The sequence below is a fragment of the Calypte anna genome, chromosome 3 (assembly GCF_003957555.1).
Source record: "Calypte anna isolate BGI_N300 chromosome 3, bCalAnn1_v1.p, whole genome shotgun sequence".
In the NCBI taxonomy this organism is placed as follows: Eukaryota; Metazoa; Chordata; class Aves; order Apodiformes; family Trochilidae; genus Calypte; species Calypte anna.
Genome location: NC_044246.1, coordinates 1,652,731 through 1,673,293, shown reverse-complemented (window position 1 = coordinate 1,673,293; position 20,563 = coordinate 1,652,731). Strand labels below are relative to the sequence as shown.

The window sequence follows — 20,563 nt, the reverse complement described above, 5'->3', positions numbered from 1 at the left end:
TTCCAGGCAGAAGTAATTAACAGGGGGAAAAAAACCAAACATAAATATAAGTAGAATGAGCCTAAGCATAACCTGATCTATTTGCTTAGTGCTTTTTGTCATAATAACTAAATAACTAAAAGAATTATCTTAATTCTTTTTGTAAAGGGAGTTGTAGCTTGCGGGAGCTCCCTTGGAGGTGCAGAGAAGCCCCAGTGAGTTGCTGGCACTGTGCACTGGTTTGGGCTGCTCAGAGAGAAGAGTCCTTCAGTGGTAATGCTGTTCAGCTTTTATTACACAGTAAAAGAGGATGCATTGTCAGTGAGAATTTCACTGGTCTGTCTTGAACGAGAGATATCAGAGCTTGTCTTGGAGCTGCGTTTTTCGTATTTCTTGTACCTCCTGCACCACAGGTCCTTCATTATCTTCACAAAATAACTTCTGAACTTCACCCCAATGAATGCATAGAGCACAGGGTTCACACAGCAGTGTAAAAATGCTATTGTTTCTGTGATGTATCTCGCATAGGCCATAATCTTGTCATAGTCACAAGATTTATCTACCTTGCCCATATTTATGGCAGCGACAAGAAGAACCATGTTGTAAGGCACCTGGCAAACCAGGAAAACAGCTACAATTAGTACAATCACGTGGATTGCTCTGTTTCTTTTGGAATTCTGAGCTTGTTGCAAGGATTTGACGATGAAGGTGTAGCAGAAAAGCATGAATATGAAAGGTATGAAAAACCCAAACCCAACCTGCAGGCAGAGCAGCAGTGATTTCAGCTCCTTGCTCTCGGACCACCTGCTGGATCTGTGATCACAAATCTCTCTGGTTTCATTGCTGGGATAGTTGTAACTTTCATTGTATATAAAAGAGGAACTTGAGATTAAAACTGATGACACCCACACGCCCAAACAGATGAGTTTGCTGTGTGCCAGTGTCTTTGCCCTGAGTTTAAATGACTTTGTTGCCTGCACGATGGCAATGTACCTGTCCACGCTGATGAAGGCCAGGAGCAGCATGCCACAGCTGAAGTTGATTGCATAGATCCCTTTACTCATCTTGCACATGAAATCCCCAAAAATCCATTCCTCAGCAGCGTAATACACTGCCCAGAGTGGGAGAGTGAGGACAAAAAGTATGTCTGCTATGGCCATGTTGAGGAGGTACACATCTGTCATGGACTTGGTTCTTTCATACAAAGCAAAGGTCATCACTACAAAGATGTTACCAACCAGGCCAACCACACAAATCAGTGAGTATGCAACTGGCAGGAATGCTCTGGTGAAGTTCCTGACTTCTGGCTTTGAACAAGGTTGTGTAATTTGTGAGATTAGGTCATTATAGTCTGGGTAAGATTCTGAGGTGGCATTCTCTGCCTGTAAAAAAGAAGATCACCGATTACAGATTAACCTCTCATTTCAGCACAACAGAAGAATGATAGATAACAAGGTCATACAATGCAGGGCACTTTGGAAATCTTTCAGACATTAGTACACAAGGTTGTATGGCTTGATGAAGTGACATTTCACTTATGATAACTATGATACTTCTGTCCAGTCCTTCCCAGCTCTCAGCTTCAAGTCCATCTCAAACTCATTTCAAGATAGTCCACAGTCCAACACTCCATGCTTGACACTATTTGCACCCACCAGATACCCCAGTCACAATCATATTTAACCCTGCAGAGGAAGCTTAAAAGAACTAATTAGAGAATTTCATAAAATCTGGATTAAAATATTAACATGGAAATAATATTTAGGATAGCCCAGAGGTCTACACCTTTAACTACAGTATGCAAAAAGGATTAGTCTGCCATCACAGAAGGCTCTCCAGTGAAAAAGTCTGAATTTGAAGTAGAAGTAGACCCATTTTGCCATCAAGGGATGGGAACAGCTCTTTCTGGCATGTTAGCCATTTCATACTAATGGAGCAAGCCCCCAGAATTATTGCTTCTCTCCCCCCAGCTACCCAGGCAGAGCAGGATGGGCATCCTGAGACACACTGACCTGCACCACAGACTCCAAAGCTGTAGTTACATTAGGAGGGTGCAAACCCAATAAACTGTGTTTTGGCAGTGAACTCTGCTGTCAGAAACCTCTCTGTGGTCACTCCTGAGGTGGGGGCAAGTGGCCCAGCAGCCTCCAGGAGCTTCCAGATTCATTGTTTTATGGAGGTAATGACACAGTTTATCAAGTACTTACAGAACTCATTTTGGCAGTACACTTCTCAGAAGGAAAAATACACCAAGAGCTTCAAAATGATTTCCCAAGGATTTCTGAAAGGAAAACAAAGTGGATTAGGTTGGGGAAACAGCAGAAGAAACGTGAATGAGTAGGAAAACAGAACTGGGAATAAAGCATTTATTCAAAGAAGAATCTTATGACATCAACTCCATCAACAATCCACAGGAGCACCTCAACAAATCACACAGCTCTGCAGCACAACGTGGGTGGTTTCTGTCAGTATCAGTAAGAATAGAATGTTAAATATGGGATATTTATTGATAGAGGTAATGAATGATCCATGAGAAGGCATGTCTCTTGCTTACCTTGGCTTTGCACCACAAGAAATTGGAGTAAATTGTATTTTACTTTCAGAAATTCTGTATGACAGTGGAAGCCAGTGTATTGAGGGGAACAGGGAACAAATAAACAGCACGATCTTTGCTTCCTCCCTTACAGTAATACAGCACTCAAACCTTTTTTTGTGGTTTTTTTTTCTCTGCACCTCTAGTATCACATTGCTTACCCTTTCTTGCTTCAGGAATGAGGTAAATTAAGAGTGCCAGGACATCTGCTTCTGATAGTGCAAAGGATAGTGTACAATTTATGAACAGACTGAGCTTTAGTGTTGCTTTGTCTTCAGTGCACAAATCTTTGTGTTACAGATTGCACTCTATGAAAATAATTTATTTTCTTTATCACTGTGATACCTAAGTACTTTACAAATGGTAATTAATTAATTTGCACAACAGCCTGTGGTGAGGAGGTGTCATCACCTTTCTTTTACAGGGATGGAGCCTCAGCACTGATTCATGACAGTAAGTATCCACTTGAGAGTGTCTTTTTGAGGCATTTTTATCCCCTCAGCATCACTTTTAAGAGTGCTTAGCATTATGCAGGACTCCAGTCTTGCAAAGGATTAAATCCATTGCCTCTGGCTGCAACCAGGTTCAGACTTCTGCAAATCAGAGTTTAAAGTCACAGACAGACAGAATGGGGAACACTCCAGTGGTGGCCATGTGTGCAAAGCTGAGCTCAGATGAGTTGTTTAACCTCCCTCAGGACCCCATGGGTGGGAGATTTAGTTCCTCAGCATTTCCCTCCGTGAGCTCAGTCCTCCTTTCTGTGACAATGACATGTCCCATCTTTGCCAAGCTCTGAGTGGCATTTTTCTCCACATTTTCTCTGTTTTTTTGCTAGCTGTGCTGCGTGGGTCAACTCTGAGTTTCAATAAACAAACCCTTTCTGTTTGGAAATTACCTGAATTCTGAAATAGAGAGGGAGACAGGTAATCTGTAGAAGTGGGGCAAGGGCAGCCCAGCCAGAACTGGAAAGCTGTGGGAGGGAAAGGACTGAACATGCTCCAGAAGCATCATGAGGCTGAGACTCTCCCCTGCCTCTCATGGGGATGCTGGCTGATGGCAGAGGGCTGCAGAACACTCATTACTGTTAGGACATTCCTTAAGCATCACAATTTCTCTGGCTTTCCAGCCCTTTAAATAAATCTTGAACCACATCTCCAGCTTCCTCTGCTGGCTTTTCAAAGCTGATGTTTAGAAGCTGCATGAACACGAGAGGCTGGAAGTGCTCCAAGCCCTCCTGAAGCAGGCTCTGAACAGGGCCAAGGGTTTCTCAGGGGTGCAAAGGTGCATAAAGCAAGCAGGTGAATGGCACAGTTCATCTGGGGTTGGAGCAACCCTCATCTCCATCTGCTGCTTTCCCCTCTGGTGCCATCCACCCTGACACTCATCTCCTTGTTTTTATTTCTCTTTGCACTTGGCTGCAACTGCAGTAACTCCTGTGAGGCAGCACTAAAGCACTAAACCTCTCTAGGTTATTATTCTACAAACTGATGTTTTACTGTTGCAAGAAAACTACCTTGCTAGCTCTGTCATCCACATCTCCCTAGGACACCCAGGGTTAAGATACACAGAGAGAGCCTGACAGTGGCCAAAGCCACTCTCAGACATTAGTGTGTCCTACAGAAGGAAGAAGAGAGGGCAAAAGTGTTTAGAAAAGAGAGGAATCATCAGATTAGGGGTGGAGAAGGGCTCTGTAGTTCTCAGAAACCCTGTAAGGAACAACAGCTCCACATGGCAGAGCTGCTCTGCCTGGGGCTGCAGGAGGGCATCACCACTCACAGATTCTCCACAAAAGATTTCCACTGTCCAGGAAAAGCTTCTGGAGGGTTGTTGTATGAAAGCAGTAAAGAAGGACTCAGACTGAAACAAGAACTGCAGAGATCACATCTAGGAGCTGATTTAAATCTCCTGAGCTGGTTTCCTTTTCTGAATTTGGAACATGATGGCTGCAAAGGAAGTTAAATCAGAGCTCTTATCAGTACAGCTATCAACTTAAATCTTCCTCAATAGACATCTTTAAAGTTTATAATCTGCAGATCTGTGGTTTTATTCAGTATTTATTTATACTCTATTAAGTAATTAAACCCAAAATTCAATAGATATAAGAAGTGTGTGCATGTCATACATTGTTTATGGATGACTTATGGACACGTGTCTATGCATGTGCACAAACCCAAATTATTTTCCAAATATTAACTATCTAAGCCTTGCATTTTCTGGCTTGCTATTTTTCCATTTTATTCACATGATCATATTTCTTTTCACTTTAAAAGCCATGTGAGTACTTAATAAGACTAAACTATGGTCTCCATATATGCATCCATTATTTGAATTGTAGAGACAAAAGACAGTAGATAAAGGAAGACTTCAGGAAAAAGAGAGATTTCTATAAAGGAAATAGTTCTCAGTACTTGGAGGGGGTCAATACATAAGTTTTAAGCACTGCCCACCACTGAAAGTACACTCCTACCTGTGTGTTCTGTTTAACAGATCCATCACACAGGAATCATTTATAGATTACTTACTTGATTTTAGCACTTACCAGGCTTGGAAATTGTCTGAAGATCAGATGAAAGAGGATGTGTGAATCTCTTACATTCTTTTGGGGGATGTCTCGAGCACATTTACCACCAGCTTCAACAGGGGTGTACTTGAATTCAAAACCCAAGAAATAACAGCATTAGTTAAAGGTACAGAGTTAAATTGAAATAATCACCACTTCCTCCTGACAAGCAATAGCAATAACCTGCTGGCTTACGTAGAGGAAAATATTTAACCTTAGCTGTGCTGGAAACATGCAGGCTGGAGGCAAGGCTTCCACTGCACAGGCTCCCTCTGGGATCAGGGCATTTTACAAATAAGAACCAGAGCTTTAGAATCACAAAAAGCGGGGTCTTCATTCTTACTGTGCTCAGAATACACCCTGAAAGATGGCTTGGTTTTGGTAAGGGTCTGCTTAATGCCATGTAAATGTAGTTTAATCACTGGAATCAACAAGATCTCTGACGTGGGACTGCAAAACTGAGACAAGTGTTCATTACTGAACAGAATAGTGGGTGTTTTCTGGGGAAAAAGTAATAATGTGGTGCATGTCACATTATCCAAGGGTTTCTCCTGAGCTGTTAGCACAAAAGATGCAAATGCCCACTGGAAGAACTAAAATGCAGTTTTATTTGCCTGGAGTGCAGATGCTGCTCAGGTCTGCTGTCAAAGTTAGCTGGAACTAGACAAGAAAATATTTCATTATGTCTACTGGTTTTTAAGGGCTACAAACATTTCTTTTCCTGATCTTAGTCCCTGATGACAACTGACATGCTTGCAATTGCAGGAAAAACAAGAAATATTATAAAATCCCTTCAAACTTCTTACTTTAGAAGTTGTGTGTGTGAACATTCAGTTGCAGCTTGTGATCTCATTAGAGAAACCAGGGAGAATCATAGAATGGTTTGGGTTGGAAAGGACCTCAAAGATCCTCCTGAAAGAGGTTCCACCCTCCACAGCATTTCAAGATCTGACTAAATCAACAGAACACTGGACCAAAAGAAATGCAGAATGATAGATGTCACCTTGTCCTTTTTTTCAGAACTGAGCATCCAACAACATCAGTGGCTCCCTAGCAGCTCAAGCATGGTGCTGCTTCCCACTGACCATACCCAGGGGATGAAAAGAAACGCTGCAGAGTGTCAAACTGGGACTTGGTAGATAAAAAGTGTCATGTCAGAGTGAGCTTTAATCATTTAAGCAGGCAAATTTCATTTTCTCACTGGCTCAAACCCTCTTAGAACCAGCAAATTCAGAGTAGGAGCACACCCCATGTCAAGGAAAAGATCTGCTGATATTTTGTTGTGGTCTGTTTCCCTCTGAGCCTTTTAAGAGCTGCTTTCTCATGACTCTGGGACTGAAGAGCAAACTCCATGGCAGAGAGACAAACCTGGCCCGTGGCAGGTATGTGAGCAGAAAATAATGAGGAGCAGAAGTAGGAATTCTCTCTGTGTTACTGAAGTGACTTCAAATCACCAACCAAATCCTTGATGTGGTCCCTACTCAAACAACTGCTAGTAACAGCTCCCAGCATCTCTCTGATACTAACCTACTTTTGGAATATTAATAGACCAGCCTGTGAAGCAGCTGAATATTATCAACACATTTTCATGGCATGAAATAAATCAGAATTTTGAAGCTTAGTTAGAAGATAAATCAGAATTCCAGCTTCTCCATTACACATACTACTGCTGTTGTTCCATGTTCAGATAATTCCTAATTTAAATGCATTTCCTGCTTTCAGTCTGCAATAAATTCAATATTCAGCATGCACAGCAGTCTGTTAGAGGGTGAAGAAGTCACTGTGTGGCCAGCACCCCTGTTCAGACAAGGTAACCAACCCACCTTACCTTCTCAGGTTGTTTTCTTTCCACCCAGTTACAAACCCCAACCAAACTTCCTTGCTCTTCACCTTCACACTGTGGCAGCTGGAAAGGGTTTTTTCCTTTTAGCACAACTATCTGAAAATCTGCATGCTATGCAAATGAAGCCCCAGATGCAGTTAGGTTTTGTTTGTGTGTTGGAGCCTAGAAAAGGAAACCTCCCCTTGTTTGGCTAATAATGGTTATTGTGGTTTCTCACATCTCACCACATGTCAGCTTTCTGCCACCACTAATTAAGGACAGAAAATATTGACAGATAAGGAAAGAAAAACCAGAATCCCCCTTTTTCTTCTGGAATGGCTCAAGATGTTGGGGGTTTTAACTTTAAAAGGCAGGCAGCACACAGCCCTGACTCCATTCTGCTTTAATGCTCATTCTGTTAGATCTGGATCAGCCTCATCTGACCCAAGATCTAGCCACCAGCTGAGGTTCTGGTCTCCCCATCATTCCTTCAGACTAGAAAATATAAACTCTCTTTGCATTCAGGCCATTCATATTATTAATGTATTTTCAGCATTACCATGCTATATCAGCACTGTTTTCCCCCCATTATCCTTTCAAACTTTCCTTCTTGTGCCTGCATCTGCTTTTTCACTCTCCAGCAAACATTTGGCATTCAGGTTTTGTTTATTCTCCCTATTTCTCCTTCTTTCCTTCTTCAGCTTTTCTAAATTTCTCTTATTTCCATCTCATCCCCTCCAGCATTACATTTTGTAGCACTGCTCCCTTGCTCCCCTTGGATCTTTTTTGTTCACATCTCCAGCCTCCCTTCCCCCTGGTTCTGCTACACCCCCATGTCACCCACTAATCACTTTCATCACGTCTGTCAGATCAGTGCCAGAAGACAGAGCTCTCCCAAGGCCTTTTACAGGGGTTTTACCACTTAAAAAAAAAAAAAATCTATGTGGAATGGTTTGCTGGTCATTTGTAAATAGTAAAGATTCAGGGGTGATTTCTTCTCAGGCTGAACATGGGATTTCTGAAGTAGAGGCAGACTCAGAGCACTCCTCTGCTTGCCTGTAGCATCACTTAGAGGCAATCCAGCTCCCAGCTGGTCCTCCAGAAAGGAGCAGAAACACCAGGTGTATTTTCCCATTGGTTTTAGTTAAAAATATTTCATTTTCCCAGAGGCAATGTTGATGAAAACAAAAGTTTTAAACAAATAAAATTATGTATTTTGGAAAAAAAAACCAACAAAAAATCAAGAAAAAAATTTAGATATATGATGGAAGTTTCTATAGCAAATATGCCAGTGTAGAAAAAGCAGCAAGCTGCAGAGATGAGTTATATGGTTGTTCTTGCTTTTATTCCCTTTTGTAGGCTGAGCTTACCCATCACTCTGTTTTGGTAAGAGAAAGGTTTGGTAATCAGTTTTGGGTAGAGAAAGGAAACAAAGAGTAAAGTCATGCCATGGGGTCACAGAAACCAAGGCAGGAAAAGGATTAGAATTCAGCAGGATCTGAATCTCATGAGACATGAGAGCAGCATTTTCCAATTAGCACATTTTGAGTTTTCATAAAAATATTTCTGGCATAGCTAAAAGCATCTGAAGAATAACTCTGGTTTGGTGCAATCTTGGGTTTGGTTTTTTTCCATTAAGAAACAACTGGAGCAGAGAATTTCCAAGCAATTTTACTGCTTTAATTTAAGAACCACCACCTGAATTGTGCTGGATTGATATGGCTTCTTTCCTCTGCGGGTTCACATCTCAGAAGAACCCATTTCAACATTCTTTGATCCCATCTGGGCCAACAATTTCATGAAACCAAGCCCTTGTTCTCTTGCTAAAGTGGATCTGATCCTTGGTAACAAAATGTATTGCTCCAGGGAAGACAAAATATTGCAAAATCATTTTAACTTGAGTGCTGTCTTTTGAAGCAAATGGTCCCCTGCAAGGAATCTCTGAGGCCGTGCCTGCCAGGGTATCATAGAATCCTAGAATTGGCTGGGTTGGGAGGGACCTCAGAGATCATCAAGTCCAACCCTTGATCCACTCCCGCTGCAGTTCCCAGCCCATGGCACTCAGTGCCACATCCAGGCTCTTCCTAAAAACCTCCAGGGATGGAGAATCCACCCCTTCCCTGGGCATTCCAGTGTCTGATCACCCTCTCTGCTAAGAATCCTTTCCCAATATCCAACCTAAACCTCCCCTGGCAGAGCTTCAGCTCTGCCAGGGGAGGTTTAGGTTGGATATTAGGAAAAAATTCTTTAGTCTGTGCCCAGATATCCCACTGATACCTCCCCAACCCCCCCCTGGCTCCAACCTCCTTTCAGGGAGTTGGAGAGAGTGATGAGGTCTCCCCTGAGCCTCCTCTTCTCCAGCCTCAACACCCCCAGCTCCCTCAGCCCTTCCTCACAGCACTTGTGCTGGATCCCTTCACAGCCTCCTTGCTCTTCTCTGGACCTGCTCCAGCACCTCAAGCTCCTTCCTGAACTTCCTGAGGGGCCCAGAACTGGACACAGGACTCAAGCTGTGGCCTCCCCAGAGCTGAGCACAGGGGCAGAATCCCTTCCCTGGACCTGCTGGCCACGCCAGGATGCCATGCCCCAGGATCCCTGATGGGCATCAGGCTGCAGGGGGCAAGAGAGTTTCTAGATCAGAAATGCTGCAAGCCCAAAGCACAGAGGCAAGCAGGATGGAACTGGCCCTTGCTGCCATCATTTATCTGTGGGGTTTGTGCTGGACTCAGCCCATCCCCACTGGGGAGATGTTTTCTCTTGCTCACTCAGGCTCTCACACCCTCTCTTCTCTCTCACTGAAATAACTACCAGAGCAGATTCTGAAAGCTGTCATCAGGCTGCACTCCCAAGCACTGACATTTCACCCTGAGCACACTGAATTCATTGACCTACATTCTTTTTAGAGCTGTAATTTCTTTATATGACTGGTTTTACACCGGGGAGTGCCCCACTTACCTCTCCTCCCCCAGCAGTAGTACCCAGGGCCTGAGAAAGAGCTGAAAGAGAAGAGTTTAAAAGGTCCTTGTACACCCAACCTTCCAGTAAGTTGTTTGGTATGGAAGTCTTAAGACATCTGGGAACCTGGCTCCCACCTAAACCCACAGATGCTGAAATGGAAGGATGAAATGAGAAACTGAGGGGGTATGATGTGCAGTCCCTGAGCTGCCTGGGAGATTTCTTGCAGCCTCTGTGGAACAAGTGTGTGCTTTTCATCTTGTGGATTGTGGGGTTTTTTTTCCAGTCTTGGAGGAGCTGGCTGGCCACTTCACTGAGATGGTGACTTCTGAAACAACCCAGAGAAAAACTCCCACCAGAGGTTGCCCTGCAAGGAGGAATAAAGTCCTTCCAGGTCTTCCACAACGTGGGAATTACTGTTCCTAAAGAGTCACCACTGGGGTGTCACTTGTGCAGAGTGTAGGGGGGAGGTTGTGTCCAAATCACAGATCCTCTCTGTGGTCAGTGAGATCAACCACACATCTAAATAATTTCTACTTCTAATAAGCTTGAAATGTATTGGGCATTCAACTCTCAGTGCAGTTCCCCTCAGCCCATCTGGAGCCCTGAGAACACACCAGGAACTGCTGTGGGATTGGGAAGGGAAATAAATGCCCAAGCAGACTGAAGGGAGGGCAGTTCCTGCTGCAGGATCTGAGAGCTGACACAGTTCTCTGAATTCAGACTGCAGCAGATATTTCTTTCAGCTTTCACTTCCCTTCTAGGAGTGGGCAGCTGCTCTTATCTTTTGATCACTGGGTCTTCATGCTTACAGTCACTTACCTGTGGTTTGTGCTTTGATAAAATTGATTTTTCCACTGTGATTATAGAGGTGGTATTAAGAAAAAAAAAAATGATAAAAAAGGAAAGAAAAAAGCCAAGCAACAAACCAAACTAAAGAAGTGACAGGAGGCACACTGCTGATGATTTACTCACAGAAGCAGCAAGTGAGGCTCTGCTGTTGATTAATTCTGTGCCATCCAGAGAATGCAAGCACATCCTCACATCCCATTCCTGAGGGATGAGGTTTCCATAGATATAATCTAGCCTAGCAGCTGATTAGCCCAGATACCCAGGTACAGATCTCCTGCCAGGTGGCACCTGTACCACATGAAGGGACAGATTCAGTGATATCTCTCTCTGATTTGAATTTAGAGCTAGAAAACCAGACACCTGGTTAGGAAACTTCTCCATCTGCAAACCCAAGCCTTTTGAGCAGGTCTTCAAGTGGATCTTCCTTCCCTGGCTCAAAGCTGTGCCAGATACCTTAGGGGACAGATGAAGCACAGCACACAGAGGATCCATTTATTTTGCTCCCAGTTAGACTGATTTTGATGCCCACCCTGGCACTTTATTCATCTCTTCACAGCATCATAGAACACCAGGTTGGAAGGGACCTCAAGGATGAGCAACAGATTCATGTCCTGTGTCACTGAGATGCTCCTGCCTGGTAACTACAAGCTACACCTCAGAATTCACAAGTTCCCTCAGCTCTACAGAACGGGAACTGATGGCAGGATTAATGACTCAAAACAAAACAAAACAAAACAAAGCAAAACCCCGAATGTTTTTAACATTATGGTTTTGGGACAGTAATTTATCTCCTTGCAGGTTCCTCATCATCTGAACCAGCTGTGAAGTTTCAGCACTCAGGTAGAGAGCTCATTGCAAGGTGGTGGCAGGTAAGGGAAACGCTGAGTTTCAGAATCCCAGAGGTGTCACCCTGGGAGGCCATGCCAAGAGCTGGAGGTGACAACTCCTTGGGCATGGAATTCAGACCCATGGAATTCAGAACCAGCTGGCTTACATCAAATGGAGGAGAGAGGGAAGCCCTTCCAGGCTGAGGCAGAAAGCAGATGAGGAAAGCCAGCATTTTTGCAGTTCTCCCTGGAGGTTTCCTTATGACTTTGAAGCAATATTTGTTTCCTCTGATTTTCCTTTTCTGCCACAGCTGAGTGCAGCAAGGAGTGTAAAATGCAAGACAGAACACTGGGCTGAAACATTTTTAGAAGCTACTGGAGATTTATTGTTAAAAGTTATTTTAAGCTCCTTCTGTAAGAGGGTTTCCCCTCTCTGAGAGCATTTTTATTCTTAAAAAATTTTCTTAAAATCTGCCCTCTGATCATATAATAAGTCAGCAGTTAGAAGTTAGCAGTTAATAAGTTAGCAGTTAAATAAAAACCTGCTATCTGAGTAGAGAAGAAGGAAGTTTGGGGAGTCCAGCTATACTATGGATGCTTTGTTTTACAGAGGCATTCAGATGATTTTTGATGAAGTTGAAATCTCATTATTCTAATCCTTGGAAAAGACTGGAATCAGACTGGTTTCTTTTAATACTCATAGATTACTCTTCTTTTAATACTCATAGATTACTCACTGCCTCCAACTGGATCTCCTTCCATCTGAAGCAGTTACATCCTACATAAAATCTCCTCAATCTTCTGCTGTCCTGCAAGAGTGGTTCCAGGCTGGGAAAGGAGCTTTTCCCTGGCACAGCTCTCTCCAGGTGGATCCCTTCCATCCCTTCCCCATTAAAATGCTTTGACCTTGACTGGAGTCTGAGACACTGTCCCCAACCTTGGACTTGTAAGCACATCTATACCTCGAGAGGTGAAACTTCTGCTTGCTGCAAAACCCTGGCACATTCTCCACCCTTAGAGATTTTTCTGCACTTGCCACAGCTTGGAGCTGGAGCACGAAATTCCACAAAATCTCATATTTGTGTAAATAATGCCCACAGTTCACTAACAACCATTCCAAATAACTGCTCACTCTAGGCTGGTAGCAACCAGCAGACTGCTGTGGGTTTAGATTAAACCCTCAGGCTAAAAAAATAAATAGTTGGGTGAGGAGAGAGCTGGGCATGCTGAGGAGCCTGTCTTGAGCTACATGGGCAGCTTGGGGCAGCTCAGCTGCTGGGCTCCTGGGCTATTGCAACCAGAAAGGGAGAAACCTAAACTGGGCCCCTCAGTTTAGGAAGGAGATTGAGGTGCTGGAGCAGGTCCAAAGGAGGGCAACCAGGCTGGTGAAGGGGTCCAGCACAAGTGCTGTGAGGAAGGGCTGAGGGAGCTGGGGGTGTTGAGGCTGGAGAAGAGGAGGCTCAGGGGAGACCTCATCACTCTCTCCAACTCCCTGAAAGGAGGTTGGAGCCAGGGGGGGGTTGGGCTCTTTTCCCAGGCAACTCTCAGCAAGACAAGAGGGCACAAAAGGTCTCAAGTTGTGCCAGGGGAGGTTTAGGTTGGAGATGAGAAAGAATTTCTTTCTGGAGAGGGTGATCAGGCATTGGAATGGGCTGCCCAGGGAAGTAGTGGATTCTCCGTGTCTGGAGCTATTTCCAAAGAGCCTGGATGTGGCACTGAGTGCCATGGGCTGGGAACTGCAGCGGGAGTGGATCAAGGGTTGGACTTGATGAGCTCTGAGCTCCCTTCCAACCCAGCCAGTTCTAGGATTCTATGATTCTATGAAAATAAGCTTTGAGTCACCACCTTTGCTTGCTCTGGGTGATCTCTTTCATCTCACCACCTAGATGATGTTCCTACCTGTTCAAAGTGTGTTTCCATTCATTTCCCAGCCCCTCGAGGCAACCTGAGTAACACTTAATTAATTCATAAGCAGAATTTGTCTCTAATGTGCAGAAAAACCCCAAGAGTCTAGCTGAGCACAGTGACAAGAAAATGTATACATGGTTTTATTGCAAAAGACCACACAGCTGGATGGTTTTGACCCACAGGCCCTTGGTGATCAGTCAGAATAATGACACACAGTGAGTCAGGGTGTATCCCCTTTTTATTCTTGTTTTTTTTTTTAATTCAAAGATCAGAAGAGCAAGCCACTCCGGGGGATGAGCAAATGAAAAAAGCAAAAGGCTGTTCTGCAAGATTTCCTGTTCTGTGATGCATGGGTGATTGGCCTATATTTGTGACCCCATTTTGATTTCAGGTTGGTAGCAGAGATCCAACCCCTTGGGACTGTGGAGGAGAGGGAATGGTTAGTGCTGGCTCCAGAGGGAACCCTGAATCAGATCCAAGCCTCTCCAAGTCATGTGCTTTCTAATTTCAAAGCCTGAACTGAACCTTAAATGCTGCTTTTTAGCAAAGAGACAAAGGGAGGTGAAGCTAGAGACAGCCAGACACCTCTTCCTGAGCTGCACCCAAACCTGAGCTGCTCAGCAGAGCCAAAGCCCAGGAGGAGCTGGTGCTGGGTGTTGGTGGTGAAGGTGCTGAGGTGCAAGAAGAGGATTTGGACAGCTCTGCTTCCACTGCTACCAAGGGAAAGGGATGGGACATTTATGGAGCTGTCCCTAAAACTCACCCATTTCACAGGCAGAAGGGATCTTTGCATGGTTTGCACGGGAGCTGTGGGTTACAAGGGTTACAAAAAGCCAGCAGGGCAGAGCTGGGAGACAGAATACATCAGAATACATCCAATCCATCAGAATTGTTGGAATGGTCTCCCAGGAAACCACTTTGGAAGGTTCTAAGTCTCAGCTCAAAGTGATGCTGAGACATCCCATACAAACAACAATACAGAAGAGTGGGACACATCTGGAGGTCCTGACATTTAGGATTCTATGATGTGAGCTTCATTAGCACCCAACTCCTCCTGTTCTCCCAATGAACTCATTTCCTAGCACATCCCCTACAGCCCCAGGCCACAGGCAAAACTGAAGCCCATCTTCTGGATTTTGGTGTGCCAACAAGAGTCTGACTCTCAGCTTCACATCAGCTGCCTCCTCACAGTTTCTCTCTAACCTTCTGCCCTGGAACTTCTTCAGACTTTTAATCAGCTCCACTCAAATGAATCCCTGTGTCTGCTGCTCCCTGCCCAACTTGTCAGGGATTTGTTTCCCTGTGAATGTGCCCAGGGAAGGGGGTGCAGGGTCAGCCCAGCACCTGAGAGCCCCACTGGAGCTCCTGCCCCAAGCCAGGTCTCTGCTGTGCTTCCAGCACTGGGAGTGGATCAAGGGCTGAGCTTGGTGAGCTCAGAGGTCCTTCCCAATCCAGGTGATTCTGGGATTCTATCAGGTTTAGATTACATCAGATTTTAGATTACTTTAGATTCCCTGCTACCACCCCTCGCCTTCTCAGCTCCAGGATCTTTGGGCCAGGCTCAAGCTGTGGGGATGCACTTGACTTCTTTTCCTTTGCATAAACTGAGCTCCAGCTCTTCCAAAGCACTTGGCATTCATTTCCACTCCCCTTTTTAGTACCTCTCCGGATTCTTTTGCATCTTTCCACAGTTTAGCTTAATTCCTTTTGATACAGAAAGCAAAATGAGCACACATGGGAGGAATGAGTTCAGAAGAGCCACTCTGCATGAACATCCCACTCATTTATTCCACACCCCAGCTTCTCAGCCTTGATGAGCCCCTGCAGCACCCATGCAGTCATTATTCTTTTTTTTTTTTTTTTTTTTTTGACTGTTACTTTCAACTCCTTCAAATTAAGTGCTATCTAATTAGCACACACTTGCTGCAATGAGGAACTAGGGGAAGAGAAGCCTTTAATGAATTCTAATTTCCCTTTCATGGAAGAAATCCATGAGAATTTGTCTTACTTCTCTGTGGGAACCCCACACATCTCATTTCAGCACCTTCCCACGTGTGTAACCACCCTTTAAAGGGACCTGGGGTGCAGACTTTCTCATAGTTTTGTTTAACATTTACTGATTTAGGTGCCTGATTTTAAATTTCCCTTCAGGCTTATTTAACTTAGCCTCTGACTGACAGGAACAGCAGTGCTGCCCTTCAACACCAGCTGGGCCAGGGCTGTGTTACAGCAGCACCTCTTACCCAAACCTACAATTTACTCCTTCAAGAATTTTACTAGATTTTGTATTTTTCCCATTAAATGTTTGCTAAATGATCAAGTTCAAGCATACATAGTTCTTATCTCCAGGATTCTTTTAGTCTCTGAAAAAAAAAACCCAGGATATTTTGTAATTCCTTCTTGGCTTGCTTGGAATTTTTTGATCTTACTGATTTTTCAGTTTTATCAGTTTCTGTTTAATAAACACAGCACAGCCTTCCTGCTTTGCAGCTGAAAGGAGAGAAAGAAACCATCAGTCAACATGTCAGCCACTCATTTAACCTTTTAATACTCTAAAGGTGTGCTTCCTCAGGGTAATTTCTGTTTAAAAAAAATTCCAGCCTCTCTAAAACACTTCTTAGGTTGGGAAACACCACCTCGTTTTCAAGGAAACGATGCACTGCTGAAACTCACACCTCATTCCTCCTCCAATGCCAGGACAGCTCTGACTGCTTTAAGCATTTTTGTTTATAGGAAAGGTTGAAAAGGGTGCTCAGGGAGAAGCAGGGCAGGGTGGGAGCAGGTGCTGAGCACACAGCCTGTCCCTATTATCCCCTTTTCCCTCTCTTTGCTCCCTCTTGTTCCCCCAAACCAGGATCCTTCACTTTCCTTTCCAGGATCCTCTTCCTTTCCTTTTCCTTTTTCTTTTAGGTCCTTGCCCATAGCATCAGGAGGAGAGGCTGAGAGAGCTGGGAGTGTTGAGGCTGGAGAAGAGGAGGCTCAGGGGAGACCTCATCACTCTCTCCAACTCCCTGAAAGAAGGTTGGAGCCAGGGGGGGGTCGGGGAGGTATCAGTGGGATAAGAGGGCATGGACTAAAGAATTTGTTCCTAATATCCAACCTAAACCTCCCCTGGCAGAGCTTTAGCTCTGCCAGGGGAGGTTTAGGTTGGATATTAGGAAAGGATTCTTAGCAGAGAGGGTGATCAGACACTGGAATGCCCAGGGAAGTAGTGGATTCTCCGTGTCTGGAGCTATTTCCAAAGAGCCTGGATGTGGCACTGAGTGCCATGGGCTGGGAACTGCAGCGGGAGTGGATCAAGGGTTGGACTTGATGATCTCTGAGCTCCCTTCCAACCCAGCCAGTTCTAGGATTCTGTGATCCCATAGCAGGACACGTGCACTCCCCAGATGGTCCTCCCTGCATCCCACCCTCAGGTGACTCCAGGGCTGCCACTTCTCCTGGGACAGCCCCGGGAAGAGACAGGGCAGGATGTCCTGGGGGTCCAGTTTGGTACCACCCCCCTTACCCTTGCTCTTCTGTGCAAGAGGTAAAAAAACTTGAGCCTTAACCCAATAACCTAACATCCCCCTCTGGATCAGGGGGTGTCCTGCACCATCTGCTCTTCTCCAGGAAGGTTTCTGAGCCCTGGCCACTGCTGGGCAGGTTGTGCTCCCTGAGCAGAGCTGCTGATGGTGCAAGGTACCTCCTGAGTGAGGGACTTGTGGGGCTGTGCTGGGCTGCACTTCCCAGCCCCACAGCTCAGGAAGGATGCTGCAGGGTCAGAGTGGCCCTCAGCAGTGGCAGGTGGACCTCCAGGGATTCCTGTGTTCCCCCCTTCCCTTGGTGGAGAGGAGATTCAGTCGTGTCACCCCACAGAAACAACCAGAATTCACACCTACAACATCACAGCAATGAACAGCAGTCCTGTCACCATACAACCAGAACTGACACCTACAGCATCACAGCAATGAACAGCAATCCTCTCACCGTACAACCAGAACTGACACCTACAGCATCACAGCAATGAACAGCAATCCTCTCACCATACAACCAGAACTCACACCTACAGCATCACAGCAATGAGCAGCTTTCCTCTCACCATACAACCAGAACTCACACCTACAGCATCACAGCAATGAACAGCATTCCTGTCACCATGTAACCAGAACTCACACCTACAGCATCACAGCAATGAGCAGCTTTCCTGTCACCATACAACCAGAACTGACACCTACAGCATCACAGCAATGAACAGCAATCCTCTCACCGTACAACCAGAACTGACACCTACAGCATCACAGCAATGAACAGCAATCCTCTCACCGTACAACCAGAACTCACACCTACAGCATCACAGCAATGAACAGCAATCCTCTCACCGTACAACCAGAACTCACACCTACAGCATCACAGCAATGAGCAGCTTTCCTCTCACCATACAACCAGAACTCACACCTACAGCATCACAGCAATGAGCAGCATTCCTGTCACCATACAACCAGAACTGACACCTACATCACAGCAATGAACAGCATTCCTGTCACCATGTAACCAGAACTCACACCTACAACATCACAGCAATGAACAGCAATCCTCTCACCATACAACCAGAACTGACACCTACAGCATCACAGCAATGAACAGCAATCCTCTCACCATATAACCAGAACTCACACCTACAGCATCACAGCAATGAGCAGCTTTCCTGTCACCATACAACCAGAACTGACACCTACAGCATCACAGCAATGAACAGCCATCCTCTCACCATCACCCAAGTGACCAAAGGGACCATTGCCACACACCCCTGTCCTTCCAGTGTCCCTTGCAGCAGGTTCTGAGGACCCCGTCAGCCAGCACAGCCCATGGGATGAGCACAAGTGGAATTTTTTCCATGCTGGAGAAAAAAAAAATCCCAAAACGCTTTTCTTGCTCTGAATGCACGTGACAGCTTCACAAGGGAACTGTGTGAATGACCTCATTTTGTGTCTGCTGTGGTTTCCTCATAGTGCAGAGCAATAGAAACAAAACAATTAAAGCTGCTAAGAAACTGAAAAACAACTTCTAGAAACGTTGTGACTTGCTTGCAAAGGTAGAGTTGAGTGTAAGGAGCAGCTGCAGCCACTTGCACAGAGTTTTGCACACCCAGTAATGTTCCAACTTCAGGTTTTTCAGAGGTTCCTTCAAGGACATAAGGTTTAAAACCTTAAAGTTGGTGTTGAACCACTATGTTTGTAAGTGCTGCCTTTTCTCCAGGGGACTTTGCATGTACATTTGCCTTGATAAACCCCAGCACAACTGTTTTAGGTGCAAACAAGGGAGTCTGCATGCACAGAGGCAGCCAGATGGAGTCTGTCCCCATAACAACTCACCTTCCATTTGAAAGGAACCTTCCATAAAGGTCCATTTGGGCAGACTCACCCCATAATGGAAGTTTAAAGGGCTCCCCAGAGATCCAGCCTCCTGCTCAAAGCAGACCTAAGTCCAAAGCTAGATCAGGGTGCTCTGGGTCTATTTTAGTTCTAAAAACTCTCAGGAACAGAGAATTCATCACCTCTCTGGGCACCTGCTCTAATCCTGCATCATTCTCATGGTTGCTTTTCTTTTTTTATTGATTTCTCAGTATTTATTTATTTTCAGTTCTCTTGAGGAAATCTGACTGCTGGCTGGTTCCCTTTCACTGGGCACCTCTAGGAAGAGGAGGATGGAAGAGCCCAGCTTTACCTTTACCCTCTCTTCTCCAAGTGGAACAGCCCCAGCTCTTCACAGCCCCATCCCCATCATCTTTTGCACCAGGGAAGCCCACCTAAACACCAAACTCCTGGATGGTCCCACCAGGAAGGGGCTGTAGGGGAAACAACCACTTCCCTCACCCAGCAGCTTGACTTTCTGCCAGGCTTTCCCTCCTCCAGGCCCTTTTCTGCAGTGCTGCATTTCTACCCAGCCCATCCAGCCAGAATTTGGCTACACAGATGCTTTGGGCAACTTTGGCCACAGACAAAGAAAATGACATCCAGTGTTGTCCTCAGAACTGTGACAGAAAGTGACCTCAGGCCCAATCTGCCCTCCCCAAACCTGTGCTGGCTGCTCTCTGATTTGCTTTCATGTGCTCAGACCTGGCTGTCACAAGGACTTGCATCAAAGTCCCCAGGGACTGAGGTGAGGCTGCTGGGCTGTGGCTTCCTTGATCTTCCTTCTCACCTTTGACAAAAGCTCAGTGTAACATTTTCCTTTTTCAAGTCATCAGGAAGGTCCCTTGATCACCACCACCTTTCAAAGGATCCTGAGATCAGACCCTGCCATTAAAGACAGAGGTGAAGAACCAGTAAATCGTTTTTTTCTTGCCTTTCATCACCCACCTCCTGCAGCAGCAGGCTCCCATTTTCTTTCATCTTCCTTTCACTGGTGTCCTGCTCATGGAAATGCTTCTTTTGCTGCCTTCACATTCCATCAGCTTCAGCTCCAGCCAAGCTTTGATGTCTCTTGTACCATCCCTGTCTGCTTCCTGTGTGTTCCTGCCAAGGAGAACCCTGAACAAGACAGAGCTCACTTCCCTGAACTGCAAGGAATTAATTACTCTGCTCCTTGTCTTCTTCTCTGCTCTCAGGATTTTTAACTCTGCCATTTCACAGTCCCTGCAGTCAAGGTTGCCACTGACTGTTGGATCTGGGCACTTCCCCTTCATTCCTGGGTAGATGTAGAGTATTCCCACCCCCTCCTGCCCAGCACCCAGGTCCCAGATGGTCCCTGACCCAGCGGAATCTCTTGCTCTGTTTGTGTTCTGCCATGCTGGACTTGCTGCAAACTGGAGGTGGTTAAAAATCCCCATGAAAACCACAGCATGCAAGCAGGAGACTTCTTCAAATGGTTTAAGGAAGGTTTTGTTCTCTTCCTTTTCTTGATGGGATGGTTTGGTGTCAGCACCCACCACAATATCCCCTTTGCTGGGCTCCCCTCCAGCCAGTTCCTAATTCAGAGAGGCAGAAGGGGGCTGGGAATCCAACCCCTGGAAGGAGAAGCCAGATGGAACAGAGCAAAGCAAGCACTCCACAGACCTTTCCTTGTCAGGCCTGGCTAAGAAACTC

At 45.4% G+C, this 20,563-nt stretch overlaps 1 protein-coding gene across 1 annotated transcript; it reads right to left on the bottom strand.

The window, feature by feature from the left end:
• Positions 1-272: 272 nt before the first annotated feature.
• LOC103534054 (C-C chemokine receptor type 6) lies at positions 273-5,181 on the bottom strand. The gene is made up of 3 exons (XM_030448373.1): positions 5,112-5,181; positions 2,187-2,260; positions 273-1,361 (listed from the first exon to the last, which is right to left on the bottom strand). Exons 2-3 carry the CDS (start codon positions 2,193-2,195, stop codon positions 273-275), a joined length of 1,098 nt encoding a protein of 365 aa, XP_030304233.1. The 5' UTR covers positions 2,196-2,260; positions 5,112-5,181.
• Positions 5,182-20,563: the final 15,382 nt, after the last annotated feature.